The sequence below is a fragment of the Oncorhynchus tshawytscha genome, linkage group LG12, assembly GCF_018296145.1.
Source record: "Oncorhynchus tshawytscha isolate Ot180627B linkage group LG12, Otsh_v2.0, whole genome shotgun sequence".
Lineage (NCBI taxonomy): Eukaryota > Metazoa > Chordata > Actinopteri > Salmoniformes > Salmonidae > Oncorhynchus > Oncorhynchus tshawytscha.
Window position 1 is genome coordinate 24,452,585 of NC_056440.1, and position 25,335 is coordinate 24,477,919.

The window sequence follows — 25,335 nt, forward strand, 5'->3', positions numbered from 1 at the left end:
GACAGCACTGATTGTGTAAGAGGCTATCAACTTGGACAATCCACCTCGTGACAAGCTAGCGTCATAGCACAAATAAAGTACTCCAAAAGATACAGAGAGCCAAACAATATCACTTTAATAAAAATAAAAACCGGTGACATCAAATCTACTGTAGTAGAAAACAAAAATAAATACAAGTGTTTAATCTCACATGGCCATGTATTTTTTTTTCTTAAACAAAGCAGCACAGAAAAAGGCAGTCCCCATTGACCAGGGTGATAGCCTTTCTGTCGAGTCAGTATTTAATGGTCAGTTGGTGTTGAAGGGGCTGGGGCCGCTGGCCGCTTAGCCAGATTTGAAAAGCAGGATGGCCACCTGGCCCAAGTAGAAGTAGATGAAATGCTTGGTCTCATGGGTCACATAGCTGCCAAAGTTCCTCCCTACGATGCAATGCCAGGTGGGGTTGTACTTCTTGTCAAACTCCTGGGAGGGGCAGAGAGGAATGCATTGATGAATCAGACGCAGCATGCATTGACAAAACCATTAAGTGAGCTACTGAACAAAATTAGTGTTGGTCCCATGTTTCATTAGCTGAAATAAAGGATCCCAGAAATTTTCCACATAAGGTGCGTCGAATTTTTGTTTACAATACCTGTTAGAGATAATTTTTCATTTGCCAAGATCAAATTATTTATTTTTTCACCTTTAACCAGGTAGGCTAGTTGAGGACAAGTTCTCATTTACAACTGCAACCTGGCATCCATCAAATCGTTATTTCTCACATGCAGATGTGTAGTGTAGACCTTACAAGCCCTTAACAATGCAGTTAAGAAAATAAGTGTTTAGTAAAAAAATAAATAAAGAGCAGCAGTAAAATAATAGCGAGGCTATATACAGGGGGCACCGGTTAGTCAAGGTAATATGTACATGTAGGCAGAGTTAAAGTGACTATGCATAGATAAACAGAGCATAGCAGCAGCATGTTCAGGAGTCTTATGGCTTGGGGGTAGAAGCTGTTAAGAGGTCTTTTGGACTTAGCTTGGCGCACCGGTACCACAGCAAACAACAGTCTATGACTAGGGTGGCTGGAGTCTGACAATTTTTAGGACCTTCCTCTGACACCGCCTAGTGTAGAGGCCCTGGATGGCAGGAAGCTTGGCCCCAGTGATGTACTGGGCTGTACGCACTACCCTCTGTAGGGCCTTGCAGTTGCCATACAACCCGTCAGAATGCTCTCGATGGTGCAGCTGTAAAACCTTTTGAGAATCTTAGGACCCATGCCAAATCTTATTCACAACTGTTTTCGGTGTGCTTAGACCATGTTAGTTTGTCGGTGATGTGGACACCAAGGAACTCAAGTGACGCCTCTTCCACTGAGATGCAGTGCCTTAGACCGCTACGCCACTCGGGAGCTGTAACTGTACCTAGTAAATAATTTCATATAGTTTTCCCTTGATTTATAGTAAACCAGTAACTTGTCAGGCAGCTAACATTTAGTATGAAGGTCTGACTATTTAAACTCAATTTCATACCAACACATCTCTTTACCCGTGTACACAATTATACAGTTCCTTTGAGCATCAAACACATCAAATCAATCCCCTGCAGCCCCGAGTGTAACTTTTGGCAAGAGTCACAAGGACTGTTCTGCATGGGGAATAGGCAGAGTTATTCAGCCACAGACCTAGCAGACTAAACTCGCCAGTGAAGAAAGTTTAAGTAACTTCACCCAGACTTTGTGGAATCTAGCTCCCACTGTCGAGTCGCTCAAGGTCAATACTTAAAAGCGTAACTGGCCACGTGTACTTAGGTTTGTCCTCTAGTTTTGTGATATTTAGCAAAAATCCACGCTGTTGCTATAAGCTAGCAACTCAGTGCAAATGCGCCCATTGAATCTCAACAAGGAAACAGTGGTGGTATTTGACTAGTATTTATTGAAATAGACAGCAAACAAAGGCATGCAACTACAGAGGCCAAACAGGTAGACTGTGGGCATTTAATTGACCTTTGGCGAATCGATGTATTATGGGCTAGATTCCACAAAGCCTGGTCTCCGCACAACACTGTTAGTGAAGTTCAGTGACTGCCATGGACCACAGACCATGTTAGTCATTGACCTGTCATCTGGGTACCTTCTTGATGTATGCAGCGATGTCTTTCTCGATATTGTACTTCTCCAGTGCCTGCGTGGCGCACTCCACTGCGTCCTGCTGCATCTCCTCCGACATGTCCGCATTTTTTATGACTGCTTTTCTGTCAGACATGGTTGCCCTAGGAAACCAAAACACTTCACGGTATTAATGGCATGGGAGGATCAACATGGGCTCACCCAGCATTTAACGGTACTCACTTCTTCTATAAAGCGCTTGGCGTGTTAAGACTAATCCACTAGTAGCTAAAGCTGCATCTTCAGATCAGAGCTTAACACAAAGCACCACTTGGCCGGCTGCCATGTAAATAACAGTTACATAACAGGCACATGGCATCCCTGGGAACTATTATTTTATCAACGTTGCATAACAATTTCCATCACCGCTACTGCGCAGTTTCTATGGATACGCTTCTAAAGTTAATTGCTAGCTAGAATTATTTTCTCCAAATAACGGGGGGTGACCTTTGCTATGATAAATAACTAGTTTGCTAGCTAGTTAACGTTTGTCATCAAGATTGTTACAGACAAAACAGCTAAGTTACACAGTAGCTGGCTAATATCATTTCCCCAAATGAGTCAAGAGTTAAAATTAGCTAACGTTAACATTCTGAGCAAACAGCATTATTTTCTTTAGGTGCTAACTTACTTCCCTAACAAGTCAGTATGTCAGGATATTAGCTAAGGTTAGGCGTCAAAATAGAAGTTATTGATAGCTGTCTGACAATCTAAACGTTAGCTAGCTTGCAGTTGAATCAACGTCAATTACCATTGTATGCCACTCAAAAGCAAATAACGGTTTCCACTGTAACGTTACTTATCAATTCAGATAGCAAATTAATAATATACCACCTCCTCCACTATGAACAAATGATAACGATCGACATCTCATAATAGCCAAGCTAATTTTTTACCTAATTAATCCAACGCCGGTTGTCTCCGCTGTATGGACGCTTGGTTTCACAGCTACAACTCCCTCTAAGTAGTGGTTGACAGAAAGTAATGTGGGTGTGTAACTGACCGAACCCGATCGCACATATCTCCTATTGGCTACGCCGTTACGCATTTGGTGTAGTTATTGGTTAATCTGTCGCAGCTTTCCCTGGTGTTTCTCATTGCATTTTATTTCAACCCATCATGCTTTACGGTTCCCACGCGTCGTTGGTTACGGTGGAAACCGTTGTAAACAATAAACGTATCAGTTTCTAAACTATACTATACCACAGACAGAAGGGGTAATTTATAAATATAATATAATATATTTCACTGTACTGTGTTTGATATTAGCTTGCTGCCTGCTACGAAAAGTCCTATCTGACGTTGGGCTCCCGAGTCGCGTAGCGGTCTAAAGCACTGCATCCCAGTGATAGAGGCGTCATTGCAGACAGTGGTTCGAATCCAGGCTGTATCACCGGCCGTGATTGGGAGTCCCATAGGGCGGCGCACAATTGGCCCAGCGTCGTCCGGGGTTGGCCGTCATTGTAAATAAGAATTTGATCTTAACTGACTTACCTAGGTAAATAAAGATTAAATAAATAAAAAACGTTAAATTTACAAAAGCTGAATCCCTTCTAGCCCTGACCTGCTTCTAACTGGCTGCTTTGCAGCAGACTAAGACAAAGCCACAAAACCAGAGAGATCCTACTAAATTACCGGGCTAAAGAGGGCTTGCAGTTGACGTACATTGGCGTCCATGTTAGAACACCGCATTAATTATTCTGACAACAGCCGAGTGGCTCCCCAAACTGTATGATAACAGTGCATAAAATTAGGTTGATTCATCAACACGGTCTATCTGGGTTCAAGACCTGAACCCAAAATAAAGGTCAAATAAAAAACAGCTCTCAGTAACCGATCTGTTACGATCACTGGCAAATCTGGTCTGATTTCGAATTTAGTTGAGCTGTTATGATAACCAGGTGTTAACACTAAATTATCAAAAATTAGCTAGATAGCTTGTAGTCTAGCAAGTAGCATGTATCACGTGAGTTTAACATTTTGGGGAAGCTAAAAATGCACCTTGATAACAAAGGATTGCATGTCTCGATCATCGCATTTGTGCTGAGTAGATTGGATAGTGATCCCCTTTAGGCTATTAACAAGCGCGTAGTTGTTAACGTTTCCTTTGCACTGGAAAATGTGGCCTTTGCTAAACATGTTACGCAATTCTACACTGACTGGAGAAATCAGCACACTTTTTTTTATACGATGGTAGCCTAGGCCTACTCTACTGACAACAGACCAATAAAAACGACATTGTCTTGAACGCATCCATGTAATCCAGGCCTATGAAGAAGGGGTACTGGCTAAAACGGTTCCAGCTTTGGTCAAATTGTCCCAAAATAGTCTTGAATTTTAGCTAACCCTTACCTAATTCTCAACCTGCAGCCTAAATTCTCATAATCTGCTATGAAATGTCAAATAGGACATTAATTTAACAAAAACTGGATCCCTTCCAGCAATGACCACGAAGAGAAGCCTGGAGGTCACTATTGCACACACACAACAACAACAAAATACTCCAGTGATTGTCATATAGTCATAAAATAACCCAATGATAATTACAGCATTGGACAAAGGCCTCAATGTGATAAGACAACCTGCTGTGTTGACTGGTTGTTCCAGTTGTTCTTTATACGACACTAAAACACCTGAATGAATTAAACGCAACCCAACAATTAAGAACCCTGATTGTCTAGATGACCCGAAGAAGTGATATTCTAACAACAGGTGTGCTTTTCATTTATGTACTCCTGTAGGTTCACCAGCTGACCTATAAAAGACACCCACATCAACTGCATTACCACTGTGAAGATTAATGCTGCAGCAGCATCAGTTTCTACTTAAACTACTTTGTTCTTTTCTAATTATGAAAGGAGACAACCCTCAATTATACAATATTGTTGTAATATGCCGTGTTTAATCTAAATTATTCTGTTGTGTGGTTTGAGTGGAGCACCGTCACCTTATTTTTACAATTTAAACACATTTAGCATAGACAAATTGTGATAGTTAAGAACAAATTCTTATTTTACAATGACGGCCTACCTCGGGACCGAAAATATCTTAGGCATTATCACAATTGTAGCCCCAGAGAAACACACCGGATTCTACTTGCCAACTAATCACCAGGCATGTTTGTCAGGGGCTACAACAGAAGTGTGCAGTTGGGGGTACTGAAGGACTGCAAAATGGGTTCACATGGCTGACATCCTGGGAAAAAATTGTGACAATCAAATAAAACTAAAGTGGAGATCTTACGAGTGAAGAAAAACAAGTCATGTTCATTTGAGAATGCAGACAAATTAGAGACAGATTCCCTTCCCATCTTTATTGTAGGATTGTGATCTATCATCAACACTAGTCATCTTGAATAATAGTTAAGTTAGATGTTTAAACTTGTTTTAATTGTTAACTTCAAATAATCAACATTTTCATATTTCAAAATGTACAAGTAACTTATGTAAAAGGTTAAACATATTAGTAACAAGTAAGCTATTACTAAAACAATTAAATGTGAGAAAAAAAAGTCAATACCAGTGGCAGCCAACCTCCTTCCTCTGATCTAGTGGGTGAGTAGACTTCTGTTCCAGCCCAACAATAGCACACTTTATTAACTAATTAGGTTTGATACATTGAATCAGATGTGTGTGCTGGAACAGAAGTGTTTATACATTGCGACTTTTAAACTATTTTTGGTTCACAATTTACTAACATAGGTACACAATCCTTGGCATACAAGGATGTACCCTTACTCTTATAACATTCATTGGGACCTCTTCATCTGCAGACAGGATTTGACGACTGTATCCGAGAGCAGAAAGCTAAACAGGCTGCATTATACTCAAGTTAGACAGCCCTGAATAATATGTCGCTATATGTCTGTCCTCAGTTTCTCGCTAGGGACTGGAACTGGAGAATAGTTTCATTATGTCCTCCCACAAAAGGTACCGGTCCTATCCAGGGTAGCCTCCTCTCCCTTCTCTTGACAACTGGAAGTGCTAGCTAATCCTTTCACCCTCTTCCATGGCTGTTAGCGTTTGTAGCTAACTAGCGCATATGAAGTTAGCAAACGGGTGATATTTAAACTCCCGTAGCTAACTAACTATACAGTATATAAAGTTAGCTAACATTACGTTAGCAGCTCTTTTGAGTTATCCTCAACACAAGTTTTTAGAGAAAGCTAGCTAATAATAGATCGTTTTAGATCACTTTCAGAATATTGTAATGAAACAGCAGGGAGCAGGTCTCGAACCCTCGATCTTCGAGCCCGAGGTCCGGCGCGCTATCGACTGTGCTGCAAAAGCATACTCGTGCGGCAATTTCGATTTCCGCGCTTATAAACCCAGGGTCGTTATACTATATCTACTTACTTGAATAGGTTCTCCCACTGCCTCCGTTTTCTGTGTCTTTAGAAAAACTAAATAGCGGGCAATCTCCCCGAAATTTCAGGTGGCAGGACCGAGTTTGGAAAACCCTATAATAGTGGACAAAAATAGCATTATAACTAACCCAACATAAACCAGAGCCTGTCTTTCCGATGTAACCAAGTCAATCAAAGTTGGTAGCCAAGCACATTCCAGTGAGATCCTATTGATATTACCGTAAGGAACGCCTACTTTGTGAAGTGCGCGTGTGCAATAACTCAATTCGCCCTTGCGCTCCTAAACAACGCACTTTTGAAACTTTGGCCAAGTCTACTAAACGCAGTCCACTCTGTTCGTTACAAATTATAGTTTTGAAAACAGAAAACTGTGTGGAAATCAAATGTTTCATCAATGAGAAAATGTGCAAAATGCCGGGCAAAATCCACCTCGCTCCATTTACTCCCTGTGCTGGCCACCAGCCTTCCTCATGACCATATTTGGTCGTGAGTGGAACCGCTAACCGCAAGCTTCACATTTATAAATCCGGTGAAATATCTGACTCGTTGTTCCATCTGTGGTTGACGTGTCAAAATATCCATAAAACCTAACACGGAACCCAAACCGGCTGCGCGCATGCGCTATCGTGCATAAATGTAATTTGTCCCCCTACACCAAACGCGATCACGACACGCAGGTTAAAATATAAAAACAAACTCTAAACCAATTACATTAATTTGGGGACAGGTCGAAAAGCATTAAACATGTATGGCAATTTAGCTAGTTAGCTTGCACTTGCTAGCTAATTTGTCCTATTTAGCTAGCTTGCTGTTGCTAGCTAATTTGTCCTGGGATATAAACATTGAGTTGTTATTTTACCAGAGTTTGTTTTGATATTTTAACCTGCGTGTCGTGATCGCGTTTGGTGTAGGGGTACAAAATACATTTATGCACGATAGAGCACGCGGAAGGAGATGTATGGTGTATGGCATTGAAGCACGTCTGGAGGTTAGTTAACACAGTGTCCAAAGAAGGGCCAGAAAGTATACAGAATGGTGTCTTCTGTGTAGAGGTGGATCAAAGAATCACCAGCAGCAAGAGCGACATCATTGATATATACAGAGAAAAGATTCAGTACGAGAATTTAACCCTGTGGCACTATCCATAGAGACTGCCAGACGTCCAGAGAACAGGACATCCGATTTGACACACTGAACTCTGAGAAGTAGTTGGTGAACCAGGCAAGGCAGTCATTTGAGAAACCAAGGCTATTGAGTCTGCCGATAAGAATGTGGTGATTGACGAGTAGAAAGCCTTGGCCAGGTCGATGAATATGGCTGCAGGGTATTGTCTTTTATTGATGGCGGTTATGATACCGTTTAGGACCTTGAGCTTGGCTGAGGTGCACCCATGACCAGCTCGGAAACCAGATTGCATAGCGGAGAAGGTACAGTGGGATTCGAAATGGTCGGTGATCTGTATGTTAACTTGGATTTCGAAGACCTTAGAAAGGCAGGGTAGGATAGATATAGGTCTGTAGCAGTTTGGGTCTAGAGTGTCTCCCCCTTTGAAGAGGGGGATGACCGCAGAATCTTTCCAATCTTTGGGGATCTCAGAAGATACGAAAGAGAGGTTGAACAGGCTAGTAATAAGGGTTGCAACAATTGCAGTGGATAATTTTAGCGAGGGTCTAGATTGTCTAGCCCAGCTGATTTGTAGGGGTCCAGATTTTGAAACTCTTTCAGAACATCAGCTATCTGGATTTGGGTGAAGGAGAAATGGGGGAGGCTTGGGCAAGTTGCTGTGGGGGGGTGCAGAGCTGTTGAACGGTGTAGGGGTAGCCATGTGGAAAGCATGGCCAGTCGTAGAAAAATGTTTATTGAAATTCTCAATTATTGTGGATTTATCGGTGGTGACGGTGTTTCCTAGCCTCAGTGCAGTGGGCAGCTGGGAGGGGGTGTTCTTATTCTCCATGGACTTTACAGTGTCCCAGAACTTATTGGAGTTTGTGCTACAGGATGCAAATTTCTGTTTGAAAAAGCTAGCCTTTGCTTTCCTAACTGCCTCTTTACTGAAATTCATAAATGTATCTAATATACAGGTGTCTAATCCAAAATCCACCTCTAGACACTTGGATCTGAAGGATTCGTTGCAGCTTACACCCATCCGGACCTTTCAGAACCAAACATAATATGTCTAACAGCAGAGGCGGTTGATTTTGGACTGCTGATATGTGACTCACCAGTGACCCCCACTGGCTAGATGGTGTACTCATTGAGGGTGAAGCCTTTCTCCAGAGCGGGAGTTCTCATGTTCTTATTGAAGATGTCACTGACAGTGAAATACAGCACACCACAGTAATACAGGCCCTTAGGAATTAACCTGCAGTAAGATAAGGGAAATTATGTTTCTGTTAGAACAAGGTTATAGCGACACCATCATTAAGTTTGACGACACAATGTTGGTAGGCCTGACCACCGACGACGATGAGACAGCCTATAGGGAGGATGTCAGAGACCTGGCACTATGGTGCCAGAACAACAATCTCTCCCTCAACGTCAGCAAGACAATGGAGCTGATCATGGACAACAGGAAAAGGCAGCCCGAGCATACCCCCATTCACATCGACAGGGCTGTAGTTGAGGGTCGAGAGCTTCAAGTTACTTCCTGTCTAGATCACTAAGAATCTATCATGGTCCACACACACCAACACTGTTGTGAAGAGGGCACGACAGCACCTCTTCCCCCTCAGGAGGCTAAAAAGATGTGGCATGGGCCTACAGATCCTCAAAACGTTCTACAGCTGCACCATTGAGAGCATCTTGACTGGTTGCATCATCGCTTGGTACTGCTTGACATCCGACCGCAAGGCGATACAGGGTGTAGTGCGTCCACCCCACTACATCACTGGGGACGAACTCCCTGCCATCTAGGACCTCTTTATCAGGCGGTGTCAAGAGGACGGCCCTAAAAAAAAAAAGTTGCCTCCGGCCACCCAAGTCATAAACTGCTACCTCATAGTGGAACCGATGCAAGTCTGGAACGAGTCCTTAGTCTGGAACCAACAGGACACTGAACAGCTTCTACCCCTAAGCCTGCTAAATAGTTGGTAGCTATTTGGTTAACTCAAACTATTTAACTATCTGCATTGACCCTTTTTTACACCATTTTTTTGTCTCATCACATACGCTGCTGCTGTTTAGTATCTGTCACTTTATTCCTAGTTCTATGTACATACAGTACCAGTCAAGAGTTTGGACACACCTACTCATTCAAGGGTTTTTCTTTATTTTTACTATTTTCTACATTGTATAATAGTAGTGAAGACATCACAACTATGAAATAACACATATGGAATCATGTAGTAACCCAACAACTGTGAAACAAATCCAAATATATTTTATATTAGAGATTATTCAAAGTAGCCACTCTTTGCCTTGATGACAGCTTTGCACACTCTTGGCATTCTCTCAACCAGCTTCACCTGGAATGCTTTTCCAACAGTCTTGAAGGAGTTCCCACATATGCTAAGCCCTCGTTGGCTGCTTTTCCTTCACTCTGCTTTCCAACTCATCCTAAAACATCTCAATTGGGGTGAGGTCGGGTGATTGTGGAGGCCAGGTCATCTGATGCAGCACTCCATCACTCTCCTTCTTGGTCAAATAGCCCTTACATAGCCTGGAGGTGTGTTGGGTCATTGTCCTGTTGAAAAACAAATGATAGTCCCACTAAGCCCAAACCAGATGGTATGGCGTATTGCTGCAGAATGCTGTGGTAGCCATGCTGGTTAAGTGTGCCTTAAATTCTAAATAAATCACTGACATTGTCACCAGCAAAGCACCAACACACCTCCTACATGCTTCACGGTGGGAACCACACATGCGGAGATCATCTGTTCACCTACTCTGTGTCTCACAAAGACACATCAGTTGAAACCAAACATCTCACATTTGGACTCATCAGAACAAAGGACAGATTTCCACCAGTCTAATGTCCATTGCACGTGTTTCTTGGCCCAAGCAAGTCTCTTCTTATTGGTGTCCTTTAGTAGTGGTTTCTATGCAGCATCTCAAGAATGAAGGCCTGATTCACACAGTCTCCTCTGAACAGTTGATGTTGAGATCTGTCTGTTACTTGAACTCTGTGAAGCATTTATTTGGGCTGCAATCTGAGGTGCAGTTAACTCTAATGAACTTATCCTCTGCAGCAGAGGTAACTCTGGGTCTTCCTTTCCTGTGGCGGTCCTCATGACAGTCAGTTTCATTATAGCGCTTGATGGTTTGAGACTGCACTTGAATTTTCCAGATTGACTGACCATCATGTCTTAAAAAGTAATGATGGACAGCCGTTTCTCTTTGCTTATTTGAGCTGTTCTTCCCATAATATGGACTATCTTCTGTATACCACCCCTAGATTTGTTTAGCACTTTTTTGGTTGCTACATGATTCCATATGTGTTATTTCATAGTTTATGTCTTCACTATTATTCTACAATGTAGAAAATAGTAAAAATAAAGAAACTCTTGAATGAGTACATCTGTCCAAACTTTTGACTGGTACTGTATCTACCTCAATTACCTCGTACTCCTCCACATCGACTTAGTACTGGTACCCTGTGTATGTAGCCAAGTTATCATTACTAATTTTGTCTTTATTACTACAGCTTTTACTTTTCTATTATTTCTCTATTTTCATTCGATTTGCATTGTTGGGAGGGCCTGTAAGTAAGCATTTCACTGTTAGTCTACACCTGTTGTTTACGAAGCATGTGACATAGATATAATGGGAGATAGAATGACATGTTGTTGAAAGTGCTCTGTCTGACCTTCCTCAGGTAACGGAGTCATCAGAACAACATGTGATGAGGTGTGTTTAACTAGCTAACTTGATACCCACCTGATATCAATGTGCCTGTGAAGATATTCCTATTCATCATTTGGCTGCAGCTGGCAGACTCCCTAGAGACAGCAACCATCAAATCAACGACCAGGTCGTCGACCAGGTAAAATAAAGGTTGAATAGATAAACATTCTGACTAATGTGACTAGAGAGAGTAACTATCACATACATAAGCAGTGAGCCATGTACTTGAACAGTCACTTCCAATTTAGTTAAGTGAATGCAGTACAGACCCTTGCTGCACAAACTACATTACAAATCAAAACATCTTAGTTAATTTCACTGTTAAAGAAACAGATAACGCAATATTCCCTGCAGCTAGCTAGCCACACGCAGCCCTCACCATGAATTTGGTGTCTTTTTTGGACAGTGTGTCTGTAATGAACACAATGGACTCAAAATGTTCAACCACGGCATGGAGGAGTTTGGGCTTGAAGAGGAAGAACAAAGAAAGGATGTGATGAGCATATGAAAGTCATAAGAGATCATCTTCTGTTGAATGCAATGCCCTTGGGCTGTCATGAATGCATGCAGTAAACCAAAGCATGAAGACATACATGGCAAATAAGAAGAAAATATTTGGACTGGTGAACTGTAAAGCACTTAAATGGAGATTGCACTTACCCAATGTCCACTTACCTTAGTGTATATTAATCATTACAGTACCAAAGCAGCAGTAGGCATTGTGGAGTTTGGTGGTCACCTGTTTCTCATCCATAGAGGTGTAGTTTGGGTGCGTCAGCAAGATCTCAATATCCCCACTGGATTCAACACCTGCAGAAAAGAATGCAGGAACAGATAAATAATTAGGAAATTACCCAAAACATAAAATAATCTAGTTTATAAAAACAACATTTTCCTTCCAACTGCAATCACTTCCTTGATCATACATGAAACATAAACATCTAAACAGTACAGAGTTATTAATACTAAAAACCACCAAGTACACCACTACATGTCAGGACTCACTTCTCCTGTAGCTTCCACAGATGGTCTGATGTACTCAGCATCCAGCAACTCCAGCTCCTGCAGAATGAATGTCTGGACAAACACACAAAACGTGTAAGACAGTAGTAACAGTAAATAAACTCCATTCTAACCACTTTTAAAAAATGTCATATCAAATATTCACAACAGCAAATATCACCCGCCACCATCATCTCAACTCGTGGAATCATATTCTTAAACTCCTCAAAGTACCTGCAGCAGACACAGAGCAGCGTCACACACACGCCACCAAGCATGCACAGGAAACTTCAATTGGAATGTATGAGACATCAACCATTGATGGTCATAAAACATTAGCAAAACACTTACATTGGTGCAGGCAGAGTGATCAACTGACAGAAAATTCACACTTACTGATGATTGAGCGTGTGTTCAATTTTCCTCAGATCTAAAAGCACAACAGTGTTAATATACAGTGAGCTCCAAAAGTATTGGGACAGTGACAAATTCTTTGTTTTGTCTGTGCACTCTAGCACTTTGGATTTTAAATGATACAATGACTGAGGTTAAAGTGCAGACTGTCAGCTTTAATATGAGATGAATCGATATGGAATAGAATATGTTACTAAACACTTCTACATTAATCCTGAATGAATCGTGAATAATGCTGACTGAGAAAGTTAAGAGGCATAAATATCATTCCCCCCAAAAATGATAACATAACCTCCCGTTAATGTAATGGTGAAAGGTTAGCATGTCTTGGGAATAGGATAGTTTGTAACCTAATATGGATGAAAATACCCTCATATTAAAGCTGACAGTCTGCACATTAACCTTATAGTCATTGTATCATCTCAAATCCAAAGTACTGTAAAAAGTAGCTTTAAAAGTTCAGCAAACCTTCCAGGGTCTTCACTCCCTCATCAAAAAACTTTCTGGCAGGAGCCGGACTGGAGAAGGAGGGAGAGTTAACTGGTTAGGTGTGTTTGATAAAGGCTGGAACAAAATCCTGTGGAACAGTAGTTTTCCGCAAGAAGGGCTAGAAAAAAAGGGGTCAGTGATTGGGTTTAACAAACAAAGCAGAAGACATACCCAATACCAGTAACTCTGGTAAGGAAGTTGATGGATGAGCTGGTGTCATCATTACGAATCTGGGAAGATAAACACAATCCATTGTGCATCAAACGGAGTGGAATTAACAATATAATTATCTTCATTTCGTTTATGCACTTTGCATTGTGGCCACATTGGACAAAGAAGTGGCAGACTGCACCTTGCTTGAAGGATAATGTCATTCCTCAAACACTCACCTTTTCCAACTTCTTGAGTGTTCCTGTTTGTAAAAACTCATCTATCTTCTTAGTGATCTCTTTTCCAACTCTCTCCTATTTAAAATAGATGAACACAATAGAATGTATAACGGAAGTATAATGGTGTACTGCTATACTACTTTACTGGTGAGCATTGGCTGGCATCAGATTAGCCCTTGATCATGACTCTCAGTTCCATTACATTACCTTTAAGAGTCATTGGACGAAAGTGTCTTCTGTACAGAGGAGTTTTGTTAAGAGCCCTAACGCTCAGTCTGAACATTAACAGGCATCGCTTGCAGTACAGTCTTAGAAGCATAAGGACCTTATCTTTCATGAAGGCAAGATATATATATTTTTAAACCAAAACATTAAATTGATACACACCTTTATAGGTTTAGTGTTCCCACACCGCCATATCTCCATGTTACAGTGTATGTTTAGACAGAGCGACCACCCGTGCTAATTTGCTATCTTGCATGTGCCAAACACCTGTGTGTAACGGGAGAAAGCCTGCAGAAACGTGTTCACTGAAAAATGCATTTGGCTGCTGGTTAAAACAATGTACAGTAAGTACATATTTTGCATTTGTGAAATTATCTTTATGTGATATGAAAGTAAAGGGCTTTATGTTTCTAAAACTATATCAGTTTTGAGAATCTATTCACATTTAGATGGAATACTTGGCTGTTTTGGCTGCCAGTGCCAGTCTACCTCTGAAAATAACATACAAGGAAGATCCTTGGACCTTAAGGAGTAATGGTGGGCTCCTTAAGAGTACATCTTGGGCTAGCATCAGATGAGCTTTCAAGTCAATCAACTACAATCCACCACTGCACTGCTGTACTGTACTGCTGAGTCTAAGACACCTATTTCTCAACACCTATGCCCTCACCAGTTTCTTGGCCTCTTCTCCAATTTTGATCTTCTGGGGGTACTTGGAGATCACTGAAGCTGCTTTCCTGAAAAACACTGTGCACAACACAGATAGTTATTCACTGTAATTGAGGGAGTAAACATGGGGCTGAAGGAGCCAGACAAATTACTTATTCAGATGCCTGTTGTGAAGGGACACTTGCATCCTTCACTACTCTACTACCATGTCTTGCCTTTAGGCGTTGTACTTTTGGATAGCTCTGTTGACATTCCTCTCATAGTTGGCCAATTCTGGGAGTGTAAGAAACAAATATAGAATCATACTCAGACTTCGCATATGGAAGAAACTAACAGAGAATATTGGTTGGTTCCACAGGCTATTAGCCATGATCACCACAGAGGCTGACGTTTTACCTCACGTTAACAGGCTGTGCAAAGGGGGTTTCAATTACGTTTGGCACAGCACTTAAGAGCTAACAGGCTGCAGAGGCTACATTACTTGCAAGAAAGTAAAATAAGAATACAACATACTTTTGAAAAAAGCTGGAATACAGAGATGAGTAAAAGGAAAGCGCCACAGGAATCCCCAAACGAGGGAATAACAGACTTTCTTACAGGTAAATCAAGGGGCGTACTAGCTACTAGCTAATGACACCTGGCTAGAACATATGAATAGGTTGACGTTAGCTAGTTATAGTAGCTTCTTTTCTTGCTACCTTCATTTGCAAGCAATAGGTAAAGCAGATTTTTTTATTTTACCTTTATTTAACTAGGCAAGTCAGTTAAGAACAAATTCTTATTTTCAATGAGGACCGTATACTACTTAAGGGTTCGATAAAGGCTGACCTTCTTGCGGTCCTTATACTACTTATAAGACATTACTAGCTAGTATGTAAAACATGAATATAAACTTATTTCATTATTTAAAATGCTAACCCCTAGTACTAGTTGTAGTCCTCGTAACGTTTAGTTAGCTAATAGCTCTGTGTATGTAACATAGTTAGAACCTCTCTGGGTAATGTGGGACATCCCTCCTGGCCAAAAGCCAGTGAAAATGCAGAGCGACAAATTCTAATAAATTATCAAATCAAACTTTCATGAAATCACACATGCAAAATACCAAATTAAAGCTACACTTGTTGTGAATCCAGCCAACATGTCATATTTCAAAAAGGCTTTATGGCGAAAGCAAACGATGCTATTATCTGAGGATAGCACCCCAGTAAACAAAGACAGAAAAGCATATTTCAACCCTACAGGCGCGACACAAAACGCAGAAATAAAGATATAATTCATGCCTTACCTTTGACAAGCTTCTTTTGTTGGCACTCCAATATGTCCCATAAACATCACAAATGGTCCTTTTGTTCGATTAATTCCTTCTGTAAACTTTGCCAAAACATTTCAAACTACTTTTGTAATACACCTTTAGGAATTTAACTTAAATAATCGATCAAATTGAAGACTGGGTGATCTATGTCCAATACAGGAGGAAAACGAACTGTAGCTAGCTTTCAGGTCATGGGCCTCTAACAGAGTCCTCTTTACTCTAGCCTCGTTCTGAACTGTGTTACTTCTTCATTACACAAAGGAAAAACCTCAACCAATTTCTAAAGACTGTTGATATCCAGTGGAAGCGATAGGAACTGCAAGAAGGTCCCTTAGAAATCTGGATTCCCAATGAAATCCCATTGAAAAGAGACCTCAAAAAAAAAAAAAAAAATCTGAATGGTTTGTCCTCGGGGTTTCGCCTGCCAAATAAGTTCTGTTATACTCAGACATTATTCAAACAGTTTTAGAAACTTCAGAGTGTTTTCTATCAAAATCTACCAATTATATGCATATCTTATGGGGATGAGTAGCAGGCAGTTTAATTTGGGCACGCTTTTCATCCAAAATTCCGAATGCTGCCCCCTACCCCTATCCTAGAGAAGTTTTTAATATTAACAGGGGAGAGTAGACGAACAATGAACTCCACTACGGGGGAGCAGGGCATGCGTGACACAACACAGAAATAGCAAGAGATAAATAACCACTTTTGGTTGAAAGTAGACCAGTGAGCGGGTAGTATTATGCGAATATGGTACACAAATAAAAAAAGGACTGAAAAATAGAGGTCGGACACAATTGTTTGAGTGCTATATAGAGGAGTCTCTGGTCCTCACATTCATATGACGAGGACCCATAAAACACCCTCAAAGTTTAATGAAATGCAAAACTAGAATTCAAGTACTACACACCTAATTACTTCATTACAGTCAATAAATAGTAGTTTATGACAAATGCCAGACAATAAACCCACTTGATGTAACTGAGAAACATCACATTTATGCCAGTTACAAGTTGATATGATTCTGAGTCAACTAAAATGGGCATTACACGCACCAATTACAGTGAAGGTATGTACATTCTATGCCAACAGAAGTGCTTGGTTTACAGTAGGGCTGCCTAATTGCCCTCCTAAGAAAAGTATCTGACTGACGTTCTCCCTGCCAGTCTGTATCATCGATGCTCCTTCTTCTCAAGCTACTGCTACTGACTGCCTTTCCCAAATGCCTCTACATCTGAAGCTGTGAAAGTCCATCAACCATGAACTGCCAGATCCCTACATTTGTTTTCAAAGCAAATGAGATGCTTGTTTGTAATGTAAAGCGCTAGATACAATAAATGTATTATTATACATTCAGTAGTAGGCCATTGGTAGTCAAGCACTAAAAAAAATGCAACCTGCTTAGTGTCACAGGAGAAATGAATCACTTCATTTGACAAATTCCCCTCTTTGTAAATTACGCTAATAAAAGCTCTAGAGTTTAGGCTATTTCCCAGCAGCCCCAGACTGCAGGATCACGTTCAGTAGGCACATAAAGGAGAGAACAAAAAATAAGAGCCTTCATGGAACAAGTTCAAATAGTGTCTCCCAGGCTTTCAGAATGTTTTCTCCCATGATCTTGCCTAGTGAATAAGATCCAGGCAGGCCTCATCTTGTGTTAAGAGTCAGTCTTGATGTAGACTTTGTCCCTGGAGAAGATCTTGATGGCCTCCTCCACCTCAGAGAGCCTGCGGTCCAGCTGCGCACGACGGGAACGGACACCCAGAGAGTCGGCCCTGACTGGAAGAGACAGCAGCTCACTCACCAGAGACCGATGGGCTGGAAGAATAGAGACAGAGAGCGAGACGAAAGAGAATGAATAAATAAGAGCATCCATCTTGGTCTGAAGGTTCAATATAAATACACAGCGTCTTTTCAATAGTAAATACCATCTATTTGAGCTGATGTATACATACTAAGCAACTTGAAAAATAATAGGTATAAGACAAATAATGTAAAAGTGTTTGTGGTAAAAAGACCTACTCTCTTTGAGTGACTCCAGGGTCTCCTGTCTCTCCCTCTCTGGCATCAGGGTGTGACCAGCTGGGATGGATGGATCAGGAATACTCATCCTCTTTTCCTCCTCCTCCCGTCGCCACTGTTCCTTCCGCTCCTCAAGGCTGATAGAGGGAGAGAGAGAATGATTCATAGTGTCAGAAAAAAGTATGCTTTGTTAACTATGATGCAGAATTATTGGATCTGGAGTGAAGATTTGCTACTTCCAGTGACTTCCACTTTTGAATGCAAGATATACTTTTTGTTAAGTGCAGTTACAGAGGAGGATAATGTATATTGGTTCAGTGTACTTACTACTGAGGCACCTGTCCCTTGACGGCGCTGGGCAGGGGCTGACTGTTCCTCAGGTTGGTCAATGACTGGGAGCGACGGAGGACTGTCTTCCCTGCAGCGTGTGCATTGTGGCTCACAAAGTCCACCATCCTACCCTGCACCTGCAACAGAAAAAACTAATGAATTAAGTTTGCATTTGGGCTCAGAGCATAGCACATCATACCACATTTATTTTTGATATTGATAATTGGTGAAAACAGACAGTGCAGAAGAGATATTCTGCTCAGCCACATTGAGGTAAATGGAAGTTGAATAAAAAGATGTCTCAACCTTCAGCTGTGGAGTTTCCAACCATAGAGGGCAATATTTGGAGGTAGATGTGCAAATACACTGCTAAAATACACACTGATTGGAGGAAGAGATGTTTACATTTCAGTTGGAGTCCATCCATTAATTCAGTCAGTCTGGGCTATTTTAATGTGCCTATCTCACCTGTAAACTCGGTTTCTCTGTATGGTTTTGGGAGGCTGAGCGATGTGAGGGGGACGGCGATGGGGCACAGCTTGGTCTTGGGGAGGGTGATAGAGCACGCTTTAGTCTCGGGGGGCCAGCAGAGCCACAGATAGAATGTGCTTTTAAAAAGTTCTGACACTCCGGCTTCATAGGAGGGCTGGTCTCCTGCAGAAGGAAGAGAGGGAGCCATGTAGAATCGATCCCACATTACAAAAATACACGCTAATGGTGGTGCCCTAGTTTGTTATAGGAAGAGGGCCCAGCATCCCTGGACATCCTTATAATTTGAACTAACTGGCACAGGTCTATGCTTGGTGTGGAATCCCCCAGTGCACTAAACAAAGGGCTGCCTATCTCCCAGTCCCCCTCACCTGTAGCTGGGCCATGACCCTGGAGGGGATGTCCTGGTATTTAGGGGAGCTCCACAGGGCTTTGACCGGGACTGGACGGGAGTGTTCCCTCTGTGCCTCCTGCTCTTTGCAGCGTCTCTGGATCTCCCTCAGCCGACGCACGTTCTCCTTTCCGTAGTCACGCACCAGCTGCTCTGTGGGACAAACAGAGAATACAGGGAATGAGAGAAAGGTAACACAGTCCCATATTGTTTCTGTTTAAACTTTTAAATGTATTTTCCTGTATAGTAAATGACATTGCATGCAATGTACTACAATGACAAACAGTCCATCCACAAATGTGGCTTTGAATTTGGCAAGGAAAGTGGAAGATGGTGTTGACCTGTGGTTACCACGAAACAGTAGGCGTTGGACTTACTGTGCTTAGAGGGGTTGGGACTGAGGGAGACCCCCTCCAGTCTTAGCAGGGCCCCCACCACCCCTCTCTGGCCCCTCTCCAAAATGTGTGTGGAGTTAGGGCCGATGCGGGGGTGCCGAGGGGCACGGGCACTGTAGCAGCCTGGGTACAACACAGGGTCCGGGGCCAGGGGACCAGAAAGAAGGGCTGAGGTCCCATGAGCGTTCCCCTCCAGACGACCCCTGGCTGGGATAAGGAAGTACAGAAGACACCATGTGACATGCTGTTTCAACAATTATTGAGATTTTAAAATGCTGTACATTTTAGCTATATTACCAGAGGCAGGACGTTTGTAGTATTCGGGGAAAAGGGAGGGATCTGGGGGTATGGGCCCAGATATCATGGAGGGACCCTCGCACATCACTGAACACCTGTAGCGAGACAGAGACCAAAGATATTCACAATTGGGCTAGCTACTCGAATAGGTTTTTCACCGAATTCACATTTCAGAAAGTAACGTGATCAGTAAAGCAACAAATGTAATGCCAGTTAGAAAATACTGTTACACGCTGACCATGACCTACTGTTGCAAGTTTAGAGAAAAAGCCGTCGTTAGCGAACGTTAGCTAACTAGCAAAAGATATCGATGCATTCATTGACGACTGATGATTGCTAACGGTGACGTTACTGTAACTACAACTACAGCTAACATTCGCTAGCCTAAATAAACACAATGTTTTACAGTTCTGCCAAATATTACCTTTATAAAATACTCCAGACTTCAAACCAACTGTAGCTAGCACTAGCAGCCCAGTCAACACGCAGCAGTCAGTAATGACGCAGAGACAACAGTGTTAAAGACAAATCCCTCACCATGGCAACAATGTAACCTACCGCAGATACCCGAGAGGCAGCTATAACATCAAATGCAGTACAATATAAAGATGGGCTAAAACTGCTTCTCCAATAGAAATCCCGATTACACTTGTTGGCTAACTAAACTCATGCGCACAAAAACTTCATCTGGTCTAACTGTCGTCTTGCATCGAACTGCGCGTGTGCACGCCGTGAAATCAAAGGCACTCCTTCAATATAAAGTTGTTTTTGAGGAATAATTTAAACGGTTCAGTTTGTCACTTTCACAAAGTCGGAGTCATAACATGTTCAGATACTAAGACATTGGCTTGAATCTAGGTTGCACCTTTAGATTTCGAGAAAATTAACAACTAAGGAAGAGTCTTTCACTTGTCTCATTGACTTCTCATTTCCCAAACCCCGGCCTGGTCTGTTCGGTCTCTTTCGCAATCATTTCCCGGAAGTCTTGCGATGTTGCGCCTCTGAGTTTAGAACCTCTGTGACAATACTGAGGACGACGACAATCTACCACAGAGCACCTGGATGTCCCCGATATAGAGATGCTATTAAATTAACAAAGGGGCAATGTCATAATCCCCAAAAGTTCCATAATGGATACATTTTGGTCAAGGAGAAATCCAAAACCAGTCTAATTGGAATGAATGGCAGTAGAGGCAAAGGTGATGCATTTCCTGCGTTCACTTGTGCAGGAAAATAAAATGTGATATATAAGAAATTGTGTAATTGAATAATATTAAACATAAAATATTGCTATATAATTCATCATAAATACAGTTTATACGGGTTTTATAAAACAATTATGTATAAATAGCCTCTAAAATATTTGTGAACAGACCATAAATGTCTGTTTTCTTGGAACGCTGTGAGTAATATTATGATACAATATCGTCAGCAGCTAGCACCAGTACAAAAACCAAGTTCCCAATATTTTTTGGAGAAGGTGAATATATATATATATATATATATATATATATATATATATAAAACCAAGTTCCCGAATGCTTTACTTATTGTAGGTGGGGATTTTAATATTTCTCTGAATAATTTAATTGATAGATGGCCTCCGGGACAGTCCACTTCTATGAATACAAGTTTGGGGCAGTTTATGGAAAGGTTTGATATTAGAGATATTTGGAGAGTAAAGTTTCCTAATGACAAGTCTTTCACTTGGAGTAATAAGGCACGCTCCAGACAATCACACAGATATTTTTGGCTGGTGTCTAAATGTTTGGATAAACAGGGTATTTATGTTAACATCCTTGCCACTCCCCTTACTGATCATAGAGCTATTTATATTGACATTAAACTTTTTTTAAATCTCTGATAATGGCCTTGTCAGAGCAGCCTAGTGGAAGATTAATAGCTCTTTAGTAAATCATGAGTTGGTCAAGATAAACAATTTAATTTCACACTTTTGGAACAAAGCTATAACTGACAATTCACACAGTAATAATATGAGGTTGGAAAATATTTAAGAAAATATGGGAGTTCTCTTGCCAAGACAAGGAGAGCTGAAGAAGAAAGTGTAATTACAAACATCACCTCTCTTGTTCAAAAGCCTGTTGAAAGTGTCTCAGAGGACACATCTGTTCTGTTTGAGCTACAAAACAAGTTGGATGATATGTATAAACTGAAAGCAGAGGGAGCCTTTGTCAGATCTAGGAAGAAGTGGCTAGAGGGTGAACAAAATTCATCTTTTCTCAGGTTAGAAAAATACCACTATAAAAATAATACGATTCAACAATTAAATATTAGTCTCATCACAGATTATCCCAAATTAATCTCTAACTTTAGTTGCAACTTCTACAGGAATTGATATAGTTCTAAGTATTGTGAGGTTTCCTCACCTCTTTTTTTTAACTCTGGGGGATGTGAAATCAATTGGGGAGTCTGAGAGGGAACAGTGTGATGATCCTATTATAGTTGAAGAGATCATTTATTCTATTGAACACCTTAAAAATAATAAGTCTCCTGGGACTGATGGTATATCTGCTGAGTTTTACAAAACTTTTTCTCAACAGTTAGCATCATTTCTGTTGGTCTTTTCTGAAAGCATTACAAATAATGCTCTCTCTCCCAGTTTGACTCAGTCTGATTACATTAATACCTAAGCCCCAGAAACATTTGCTTCTACTCAATAATTGGCGTCCAATCTGTCTGCTCAATAATGACTACAAAATATGAGCAAAAAGAATGAAGGCAGTATTGGACTCAATTATAGACGAGACTCAATCTGTCTTCATGAGGAATAGACATATATCTAATAATATCCGACTGGTGTTAGATGTTATTGACTATTCTGATTTAATCTTCGAATATAGTTTTTTTGTCTTAGACTTTTATAAAGCCTTTGATACAGTGAAACATGAGTTTTTATTTCTCTCCCTTGAGAAATTTGGTTTTGGGGAATTATTTTGTAGTACTATTAAAACTCTTTATATTAATGGGAACAGTTCAACTAAATTAAAGCATGGCACTTCTAGATTTGATTTGAAAAGAGGAATTAGGCAAGGTCGCCAAATTTCACCTTACCTCTTCCTGCTTTTGCAACCCAACTTCTTACAAGTTCTGTTAAATCCAACAATATAAAAGGGATCTCTATTGCTGACAGAGATATTATCATAAGTCAACTTGCAGATCACACAACCCTCTTTTTGAAAGATGCTGACCAGATTCCTAGAGCAGTCGATGTGATAAATATATTTTCCAAAGCATCTGGTCTTTGCCTAAACCTTAAGTGTGAATTGTTTTCTGTTAAAGACTGTGTGATACCCTCTATGGAATATTCCAGCCAAGGAAAAAGTAACATACCTTGGGATTACCATATCTAAGGATCAACAGGAAAGATGCTCATTAAATGTTATACCTATTATTGAAAAAAACAAAAAGAAGTTGAACCATTGGTTGCAGAGGGATTTATCCTTGAAAGGTCGAGAATTGCTTTCTAAAGCTGAAGGCATCTCCAGATTTACTTATGCAGCCCAGTCCCTATATCTTGACAACAAAATAGGTAAAGCTGTTGACCAGGTGCTTTTCAACTTCATCTGGAGAAATCACACATTATATTCGGAAATCTGTCATTATGAACACATATGAAATAGTGGTCTCAATTTTTTAGATTTTCCTACTTTGAATGATAATTAAGAGAAATTGGGCTAAATTATTTTAAAGAATCCAACTTCAATTTGGAATTTCATTCCTCATTATGTCTTCTTCTGTTTTGGTGGCCTCAATTTTATGTTACTTTGTAACTATAACATTGATAAGATTCCTGCAAAATGATCTGCTTTTCATAGACTCATAGCGTGGTCATTAATATATAAACATAATTTCTCCCTGCGTAGGTATTTCATTTGGAACAATAAGGACATATTGTATAGAAACAAGTCTTTCTTTTTTAAATAATCATATAATAATAATCATATCCTGCTGGTGAGTCAACATTTTAATGGAGAAGGATTGTTACTCAATTATGAGACATTTTTATCTCGTTACAATATTCCTGTAACACCTAGAGAGTTCACCATAGTCTTTGATGCTATTCCATCTGGAACTCTTATGTTATGTAGAGGTGTAGCTAGACCTCACCTCGCTTAATCCAGTTGACTCTCCAATAGGGAAAATATGTTTCTCCTTGTTCCCTCAGAACAACAGATCTAAACGTGCTTTATTTCAAAGGGACATTGTATCCATTCCTTATGTCACAAGTTACTGGAATACATTGGTCACTAATATCTGTTGGAAAAAAGTCTGGTTATTACCACACAAATACTTGCTTGTTAACAAGGTCATAGACAGTGGGGAGAACAAGTATTTGATAACGTGCAAAATCAGCAGTGTTTCCTACTTACAAAGCATGTAGAGGTCTGTCATTTTTATCACAGGTACAATTCAACTGTGAGAGACGGAATCTAAAACAAATATCCAGAAAATCACATTGTATGATTTTTAAGTAATTCATTTGCATTTTATTGCATGACATAAGTATTTGATACATCAGAAAAGCAGAACTTAATATTTGGTACAGAAACCTTTGTTTGCAATTGCAGAGATCATACCTTTCCTGTAATTCTTTACCAGGTTTGCACACACTGCAGCAGGGATTTTGGCCCACTCCTCCATACAGACCTTCTCCAGATCCTTCAGGTTTTGGGGCTGTCGCTGGGCAATACAGACTTTTAGCTCCCTCCAAAGACTTTCTATTGGGTTCAGGTCTGGAGACTGGCTAGGCCTGTGGTCCCAGCTCTCTTCAGGTCATTGACCAGGTCATGCCGTGTAGCTCTGGGCTGATCCCTCACCTTCCTCATGATCATTGATGCACCATGAGGTGAGATCTTGCATGGAGCCCCAGACCGAGGGTGATTGACCGTCATCTTGAACTTCTTCCATTTTCTAATAATTGCGCCAACAGTTGTTGCCTTCTCACCAAGCTGCATGCCTATTGTCCTGTAGCCCATCCCAGCCTTGTGCAGGTCTACAATTTTATCCCAGATGTCCTTACACAGCTCTCTGGTCTTGGCATTTGTGGAGAGGTTGGAGTCTGTTTGATTGAGTGTGTGGACAGGTGTCTTTTATACAGGTAACGAGTTCAAACAGGTGCAGTTAATACAGGTAATGAGTGGAGAACAGGAAGGCTTCTTAAAGAGAAACTAACAGGTCTGTGAGAGCCGGAATTCTTACTGGTTGGTAAGTGATCAAATACTTATGTCATGCAATAAAATGCAAATTAATTACTTAAAAATCATACAATGTGATTTTCTGGATTTACAGACCTCTACATGCTTTGTAAGTAGGAAAACCTGCAAAATCAGCAGCGTATCAAATACTTGTTCTCCCCACTGTATATATGAAGTTTGTGAAGCACAGTAATGTAAGACAAGCAAGAAACAAGGATGTGACTCTGTGTCTTAGCAGCATGCCTAAAACACATGCACATCTCATTTGCATAATGTAGGACCTAGGTGCATTAGTATCATAGATAAGAGAGGGGGCAGAAAGATATGGATTCTACCTCTCA

At 40.8% G+C, this 25,335-nt stretch overlaps 2 protein-coding genes and 1 pseudogene across 5 annotated transcripts; all 3 read right to left on the reverse strand.

Moving 5' to 3' along the window:
• Window positions 1–98: 98 nt before the first annotated feature.
• Window positions 99–6,654, reverse strand: LOC112262755 (dynein light chain 1, cytoplasmic). Of its 2 annotated transcripts, none has more exons than XM_024438499.2 (3): window positions 6,502–6,654; window positions 2,112–2,250; window positions 99–462 (listed from the first exon to the last, which is right to left on the reverse strand). In XM_024438499.2, the coding sequence occupies exons 2-3, from the start codon at window positions 2,241–2,243 to the stop codon at window positions 325–327; spliced, it is 270 nt and encodes an 89-aa protein (XP_024294267.1). In that variant the 5' UTR covers window positions 2,244–2,250; window positions 6,502–6,654; the 3' UTR covers window positions 99–324. The 2 variants fall into 2 exon arrangements, with proteins under 2 accessions (XP_024294267.1, XP_024294266.1); XM_024438498.2 differs by lacking the exon at window positions 6,502–6,654 and adding an exon at window positions 3,043–3,179.
• Window positions 4,849–17,030, reverse strand: LOC112263932 (annotated as a pseudogene).
• Window positions 16,658–20,764, reverse strand: enkd1 (enkurin domain containing 1). Of its 3 annotated transcripts, none has more exons than XM_024438502.2 (8): window positions 20,644–20,764; window positions 19,779–19,873; window positions 19,464–19,688; window positions 19,067–19,239; window positions 18,675–18,860; window positions 18,204–18,343; window positions 17,877–18,013; window positions 16,658–17,672 (listed from the first exon to the last, which is right to left on the reverse strand). In XM_024438502.2, the coding sequence occupies exons 2-8, from the start codon at window positions 19,861–19,863 to the stop codon at window positions 17,512–17,514; spliced, it is 1,107 nt and encodes a 368-aa protein (XP_024294270.1). In that variant the 5' UTR covers window positions 19,864–19,873; window positions 20,644–20,764; the 3' UTR covers window positions 16,658–17,511. The 3 variants fall into 3 exon arrangements, with proteins under 3 accessions (XP_024294270.1, XP_024294269.1, XP_024294268.1); XM_024438501.2 differs by lacking the exon at window positions 20,644–20,764 and adding an exon at window positions 20,337–20,515; XM_024438500.2 differs by lacking the exon at window positions 20,644–20,764 and adding an exon at window positions 20,203–20,341.
• Between the last annotated feature and the right edge of the window lie 4,571 nt (window positions 20,765–25,335).